This window comes from Thalassophryne amazonica, chromosome 18, assembly GCF_902500255.1.
Source record: "Thalassophryne amazonica chromosome 18, fThaAma1.1, whole genome shotgun sequence".
NCBI classification, from domain to species: Eukaryota; Metazoa; Chordata; class Actinopteri; order Batrachoidiformes; family Batrachoididae; genus Thalassophryne; species Thalassophryne amazonica.
Window position 1 is genome coordinate 11225830 of NC_047120.1, and position 8074 is coordinate 11233903.

Genomic DNA, 8074 nt, shown 5'->3' on the forward strand with positions numbered 1-8074 from the left:
ACTCGTCATTAGAGCCGGCAGTCCCATTGTTAGGGGGGACAGCTGCCCTGTCATTAGGAGGGTGCTAACTAGAGCACAGTAGGTGCTAATTAAAGCTATTGTTTAGTCACTCGCCTATAGCAGTCTGCCTCTCGGTAGGAGGGGCTGGTTAGGTTTAAAACACAAGCTTTTGTGGCTTCTGTTGAAGTCAGACTACCAGTCAGACTACCAGAGCAAGAATTTTAGCTGAGGAAGCTTCTGCGATTTGAAGCGAAACGTCCTTGCGTCAAGCAACCCAGTCCAGTCGAAGATTCAAGCTTCTCTACAATGTCAACATGACAGAAAAACTCTGCCTGTCTTACTGGATTAAAGGTACAGTGTGTCATTTTTGAAGAGGAAAGCAAATATGTCCATCAAACATTAATGTTTTTAATGTTATTTATTTTATTAACTTAGACAGAAACATGCAAAAAAGAACTTTGATATTACAACATAAGTGTCGTGTTTTTTTGTTTTTTTTGTCTATTATTCTTGCTTTCAGTGCATCTAAAACCAGTCAAAATGACTGGCAATGTGAGCTGTCTCGGGTAATAATTGCCAAAGCACCGCTATACTAAAAATTTCTGGGGAGAACCCTGAAAGCCCATTGCAACAAAACGCAGCCGCACAATAAACTTATTCCAGCATCAAAAACAGAGGCATCCAGCTGCATGGGAGAAATGCCACACTTTACGAGGGGAACAAGAGCACAATATCTCGCTAAAAAGCAGCTTACTCTGGTGGAATCATTTACCCAAGTGTATTTTTTAAATCAAAACAACAGTTGGAGCTTCAATTCCAAGAGGTAAGTAGGTTGTTATCAAGTTTTTGATAAAATAAAAGCAAAACTTGTTTTGAGTTATCTCTGTCATTTGTACTAAATGCTTTCTTTAAAAAAGTAGGGGGGAAAAATCGAAAAAAAAAATTCTGAAAAAAATCAGAGCTTTTAATTTTAGGCCAAATCGCCCAGGCCTATTTTAAACACACAAAAATGGAAATATGCACAAAATTAATAAAATGTGAAGCTCATTAATCAACATCATGACTTCAAACTGCTGAACTCTGAGCACAACATCATGGTTTCACTCAAACCAGTTCATTCATTTATCCTGAAGGAAACTGCTGATGTTCCAAGTGCACAGAAAAATAGACATACAAGTTGACACGAAGAGCAGGAGACTGGATAAGAAAAATAACCATCATAAGTTCTTTCAGCTTCTCTTTTTTTGCTCAGGTTTGCCACAGCAGATCTGATATGTATCTGCATGTTGATTTGGCACAAGTTTTACACCGGATGCCCTTCCTGACACAATAAGCCTTTGCACAGTCTCGCACGCTTCCGGATGTGACACGCAAAGTCAAAGAGCAAGAGGTGTAAACTGCTGTCTCGAGGCATTATGACTGACTGACTGTGTGAGCAGTGAGAATGACAGAGACTTTGATTATTTTTTCCGTTCGAGTGTTGATTCCTTGAAGGCCGTGGCTACGGGTACGGACCCGTATCTACAGAGACCGTTCTAAAGATACGGAGGGTGTCTTACCGACCAATCGGAATGTGCACATATGTCCATACCCGTACCACATGCGGCTAAAGGTCCGGTGTCATGTACAATTCTTCCCGCCTCACTTAGAAAAGAGAGCTTGGAACTTGAGGTGGATGGATGATGAAAAGCAAAACACCTTCACAATTTACGTAGATATTTTGATGAATTTCTTCATTTACATTTGATGAATTTCTTAAATTACAACAGCTTCATTAAACAAATGTACTCGAATGATTATCAGCACAACGACGATCTTACAGGCTAACCTCCGCTAACACGAGAAGACAGTTGCCAGTTATGGCTTCTGAAACGAGGGAGAAAAAAGAAACAGCACAGTTCAGCTGAAGCATTAGTGGACGTAAAATATTCTGTGTCTGTTAAGAGCTTCACCGCTTCTTCTACGTGTGTATTTCCCACCTGGCCAACGCGACCTGCTGGATGTCGCGCTGTGTTACTGGATGCTGCGTTATATAAAATAATTATTTCATAGTGGATTAATCATTTGCTCACAGAGATTGGCTAATGAAACCATCTCTAATCGCTCTGGAAGCACAGAGGAATTTTCTACAGCAGCTTTTCTTGTGCCCTTTTTGAGCTGGAGAAAGCGTTTGGGATAATCTCAAAGGTAATTATTTATAATATTTACATTGTAATGTCTTGGTAAAACGGTTGCACTGTTTTCACTCCTTATAAGCATCTGTAAAATTATGTTTATTATGGATTTAGACAGTTGAATGCTGACGCTGTTACTGACTGACTGTGCGTCTGTTTACTTTTTTACACGTGTCGCTCGACCTTTGAACCAACCTGGTGGCGCATTTCCAGAGTGTGAAAAGGCTTATACATGACATGGATAATGGGCACGGGGGGTCTTGAACAGGCGACGCTCTGGTTTGGAAGCAAGCACACGAACCCCCACGCTGCCATCTAATAAAAATAAGCACATTAGGAGAAAATAAAATTTAAGATCTATCTGAAAAATACGACTTTAAAATCTCTTTTACACTGAGGGTAAATTATGGCTTCTGATCTTGTTGGTAATATCACACATACAAATTATTTATTGCACATTCTGAGAGTGGAAGAGTTGTTGGACATGTGAGCAGTTGCAGACATGTTATTATTGGACATTTGAGGAGCATAAACAGGAGGACTGAGACACAGTGAGACAGGGAGGGGACAGCTGTTATGTCAATGAGTGTCAGAGGGAGGAGTTATAGAGTCTAATGGATAATTTTGAGGCTTCATCGCCCACCTCTCGGCTGCATGACATCATCGCTTATTTTTGTTGTTGCTCAGTGTGAGCAGTAGATGTGATTGGCTGCTGCAATTTTTTTTGTTGTAGGAATTTTCTGGGAACTTTAGTCTTCCCTCCACTTGGTTGTTGACTCTCTCTTTCTTTTGTGTGTTTTAAAGTCTTTCTACAAACATGTCTGAAGTCCAGCAGCTGAGGGACATGTTGAAACTACAGCTAACACCTACTGATGAAGGAATGACCACAGACCAAGAAGAAGAAATGAGTCATTTAAAAGAAGAGAACAAAAGAGGTAAAGGGCTGGATACTGTTTATAATCCTCCAAATCTCTTCTACAGAACAGGGTTGCTCACTCACCTTTGTTTGTGTTACTGATACTTTATAACATGTTGTTTTAAGAGTCAGATGTTTTCCTCATTGGGTATTCCTCCAGTGTGTGTGTGTTGTCATTTTGGTTGCTCACGTTTTTGTTCGGGGTCGCCATAACATGTTGTAACTCAAATATTTTCCTCATCAGGTATTCCTCTAGAGATTCTGTCAATACTTATGCCTGGTTCACACAGCAAGATAATTATGCTGATTTCATACCCGATCTTCTCCTTCTGACAATCTTAAGAATGCCCCAACTATCATGATGGCTCAAAAGATAACCTTATCAGATATTCTTGCCGCGTGTGTGTGGTGTGTTAAGCGTGCTCTAGTCTGCTCGGGAGGACGTCAGAGCCGCTTAGACCGCAAACCAGGGATATTCAATATGATGGATTGTCTTTGCCCGATATCACAGCGTGTGCTGTCCCACAACCACCAGCGAACAAGCAGCCTGCTGAATGTGACGTGCAGCCAATCAGAACGTGAGGTGACAGATGCACGGAATGGAATCTAAAATCAAACCGCCTGTTATGGCGCACCAGAAAATCCGGTGATCGTGCTGTCTCCTCTCCTTTTAAAAAACGCCTTTTCTTTTTCTTTTTGTATAATTTTTTTTTTCTCTGTTAGAAATAGTCCACAAACTATCTCCGTCTGTTTACTCTGAAGTCACTTTTAAGGTTAAGAGGTTTTGCAAGATTTCCTGTCTGACCTGGGAATGTTCATGTGTGGTGTGTTGTCTTGACCGTGTGGCTGCACACCACACACTGTAGGACCAAAACTGTTAGATCTATGATTTTTTTTTTTTTTTATCTCCACGTGTGTTGTCTCTCAGGTTTTGGAAACCTACAGATAATTTTAAAATCTTGCCGTGTGAAACAGGCTATACACAACAGGATGAGGAGGATTTTGATGAAAGATACACATAAAAATTCTCCATATTGTGTAAAATCTCTGGATAATTTATTCGTGAAGAAAAGTGACATCCCCACCCTCAATGTTTCGACTCCCTTTGTCCAAAATTTGCTCTGTTGTGGTTGTTTTTTGTGAAGAGCGAGGTTTGATTGACAGCCCTCCTCTGACATGGAAGTCAGTCGAAGACAATGTCGTTAACTGATTATAGCCTCATTTCTGCTTAAAATTTCACTCTCGCCATCATCTGTCTCACCAACAGATCTCTGAAGCTTCTGTACAACAATCACTTCCACATAAATTCAGCATTATTTCATAATAAATTACACAAGGCCTAAAAACCACCTGAGATTACTGAAACCCGGCGCGCCTGAGTTTGGCTCTCTACACCCAAACTGATCAAAAGGAATAATGTGATTATTAACCATCAGATGGCAAAGTAAAACCTCTTAAATCATGTGCAAACCATTACGCCACCACCTCCCTGAAGGAGACAACGGCATCTCCTTCGTTTCAGCAGACTTCCATGTCAGAGGAGAGCTGTCAATCAAACGTGAGCAGAATTCAACCTCGGGGGGTTTGGGGGGGTTGGGCGTGCTGGTCACACATTCCTCCTCACTCACAGCACCTTTTTCCTTTTTTTTTTTTTTTTTTTTTTTTTTTTAAAGAAGAAATTCTCCCTGAACACCAGGAATGGAATCTGAGTGTTGACCAGAAGAACATTAAAGAAGAAGAGAAGCTGTGGATAAGTCAGCAGGGAGAGCAGCTTCAGCAGCTGGAGGAGGCAGATCTCACCAAGTTTGGTTTCACTGCCGTCCCTGTGAAGAGTGAAAATGATGATGAAAAACCAGAGTCATCACAGCTTCATCAAAGCCGAAGTGATGAGAGCACAGAGGCTGAGCCTGTAGCCAGCAGCTCATCTGTACACAGAACACTGACAGCAGAAGCTGATGGAGAGGATGATGGAGGACCACAACCAGCCAGCAGCTCAGGTCCAAACAGTCTTTTACAACCAGATACCAGTGGCAGGAGGTCAGACAGTTCTGGAACTGAGACTGATGACAGTGATGACTGGAAACAGACCAGAAAACCTCAGTCAAATTTTAACTGTCAGAAAAATACTAGTATTGTTCATTCAGGCAACAATGATGAGAATCTATTTGAAGACTCTAAATATGGAACAGCATCTGGTCACATGAAAAACTCAGAGCAACAAAAGGAGAGGCAAGCAAGCAGAAAACCATTTAGCTGTTCTGATCAGAGTAAAAGACAGAAACAGAAGGGCACTCTGAACAAACACATTAGGATTCATACAGGGCAAAAAGCATTTGTCTGTTCTGAGTGTGGTCAAAGATTTGGACAAAAGGGCCACCTGAAGAGACACATGATCATTCACACAGGTGAAAAAGCATTTGCCTGTTCTGAGTGTGGGAAAAGATTTGGACTAAAGATAAACCTGAACAGACACATGATAATTCATACAGGGCAAAAACCTTTTGTTTGTTCTGCATGTGGACAACGATTTGGACACAAGATCGACCTGAACAGACACATGTTAATTCATACAGGACAAAAACCATTTGTCTGTTGTGAGTGTGGTCAAAGATTTGGACTAAAGAGCTCCCTGAACACACACATGATAATTCATACAGGGCAAAAAGCTTTTGTTTGTTCTGAGTGTGGTCGAAGATTTGGACAGAAGAGCACCCTGAATAAACACATGATAGTTCATACAGGAGAAAAAGCATTTGTCTGTTCTGAGTGTGGAAAAAGATTTGGACTAAAGAGAAACCTGATCAGACACATGACAATTCATACAGGGCAAAAAGCTTTTGTTTGTTCTGCATGTGGACAAAGATTTGGATACAAGATCAGCCTGAGCAGACACATGATCATTCATACAGGAGAAAAAGCATTTGTCTGTTCTGAGTGTGGAAAAAGATTTGGACTAAAGAAAAACCTGAACAGACACATGATAACTCATACAGGGCAAAAATCATTTGTTTGTTCTGAGTGTGGTCAAAGATTTGGACTAAAGGGCCACCTGAAGAGACACATGATCATTCATACAGGTGAAAAAGCATTTGCTTGTTCTGAGTGTAGAAAAAGATTTGGACTAAAGGGAAACCTGAACACACACATGATAATTCATACAGGGCAAAAAGCTTTTGTTTGTTCTGTGTGTGGACAACGATTTGGACACAAGATCGACCTGAACAGACACATGATAATTCATACAGGACAAAAAGCATTTGTCTGTTGTGAGTGTGGTCAAAGATTTGGACTAAAGAGCTCCCTGAACACACACATGATAATTCATACAGGGCAAAAAGCATTTGTCTGTTCTGAGTGTGGTCGAAGATTTGGACAGAAGAGCACCCTGAATAAACACATGATAGTTCATACAGGAGAAAAAGCATTTGTCTGTTCTGAGTGTGGAAAAAGATTTGGACTAAAGAGAAACCTGATCAGACACATGACATTTCATACAGGGCAGTTGGAGTTCCTACTGGACATGAGCCTCGAGTGTCCTCAGTCCCACTGTGAAGGGGTTTGCCAGGAGAGGTCTTGGTATGAGGATGTTTCAAAAGAAACAAACCCCAGCTAAAACCTCCACAAAGCTCCTAGGCACCAGGGCGTATATAGAAAATGGTGCAACTTCTCCCAGTGCTGCGGGGAGACATCTCTTCTGTAGCAGCACTCAGCTGGGTCATCCACCAGATCAGTGGTGTCATCCACCAGATAGTTCTGATCCTGGACCCCAGCAACAACACCATCAAAGGGCTAAAAGAATCCAGTGAAACTGCATCATTGTAAATTGGTCCATTGGGGAGAAGAAAAATATCTCTCACTGCTTCGCTTATTCAAATTTGAGAAGTGGGGCAGGAGATCAAAGGCAGTATTTGAGGAGAGGAAAGGTCACCATCTTGAAGAGAGCCCTCAGATACAAAGTCAGTAATGTTAAGGGTGCAGCTTTAGACCCCGGGTCTGGGGCCCACTGCACTCTTGTAGAAGGAAATTCAAGGCAAATGGAGAAAAAAAAAAAGGCAAAAAGCTTTTGTTCTGAGTGTGGACAAAGATTTGGACAAAAGATTGACCTAAACAGACACATGATAATTCAGACAACTATAGCGCCTAGGGTGCAACTTTAGACCCCATTCATTGCATTCTATTAAAAAAACATCAAAGATAAATGAAAAAACAAAAGACAAAAAGCATTTGTCTGTTCTGAGTGTGGTCGAAGATTTGGACAAATGAGCAACCTGAACAAACACATGATAATTCATACAAGCCATTCACTGCCCCCTCAAAAAATGAGCCATTCACCAGCCCATCCACAAAACAATATACAGGTGCACACAGACCCAGAACAGCAGGAACTAGACTAGAAGATGAATTGGCAAATATGATTGAAGAAACAATAAAAATGGACATGAAAGAACATCCAAAACTGACTAAATTAAAGGAAAATAAAAAATTCAAAACTATCCTGCAAAACGTTAACCTGGGACTGGGACAAGCAATTTGCAAAAAACCCCAGCTAGTGAACAGGAAGTTGGTAAATGACACAATAGAAGTGCAACAGCCACCCGAGAGAGAAGAAATTGAAAAATTCTAGAGACCACTCTTTGAAGACCCAGAACAACACCAAGAGGCAGAGTGGATTGGAAAAAATAAAACAGACAAACAGCAAATGCCAACAATTGTAATCACTGAAGAGGAGATCAGAAAGAAAATGAGTGAATACGGTAACATCAAGGCACCTGGCATTGATAAAATCCCAAATTTTTGGCTGAAAAGACTGACAGCATTGCACCACCATTATGCTGTGAACTATGTGAATAATTTCTTTTTCATGCATTCCTTTAATGAACATTGAATCAAGTACTGTTTCTATTGTTTTGCTGTGATCCAAGGAGCACAGTTTTTACCCACGTTAACAAAATAACCATTAAAATGATCTGCTGTATCTTTGTTT

The 8074-nt window shown here is 40.8% G+C and overlaps 1 protein-coding gene across 1 annotated transcript; it reads left to right on the top strand.

Moving 5' to 3' along the window:
• Positions 1 to 5045: 5045 nt before the first annotated feature.
• LOC117531275 (oocyte zinc finger protein XlCOF15-like) lies at positions 5046 to 7505 on the top strand. Its single transcript, XM_034194300.1, has 4 exons — positions 5046 to 5495; positions 5748 to 5899; positions 5984 to 6167; positions 7303 to 7505. The coding sequence occupies exons 1-4, from the start codon at positions 5291 to 5293 to the stop codon at positions 7482 to 7484; spliced, it is 723 nt and encodes a 240-aa protein (XP_034050191.1). The 5' UTR covers positions 5046 to 5290; the 3' UTR covers positions 7485 to 7505.
• Positions 7506 to 8074: the final 569 nt, after the last annotated feature.

Excerpts from the sequence above, each read along its gene's own strand:
- LOC117531275 (XM_034194300.1), top strand. The coding sequence starts at position 5,291 with ATGAAAAACTCAGAGCAACAAAAGGAGAGGCAAGCAAGCAGAAAACCA. Across the intron at positions 5,496-5,747 it reads ACACATGATCATTCACACAG|GGCAAAAAGCTTTTGTTTGT; the intron begins GTGAAAAAGCAT and ends TAATTCATACAG. Across the intron at positions 5,900-5,983 it reads AGAGAAACCTGATCAGACAC|ATGATCATTCATACAGGAGA; the intron begins ATGACAATTCAT and ends CTGAGCAGACAC.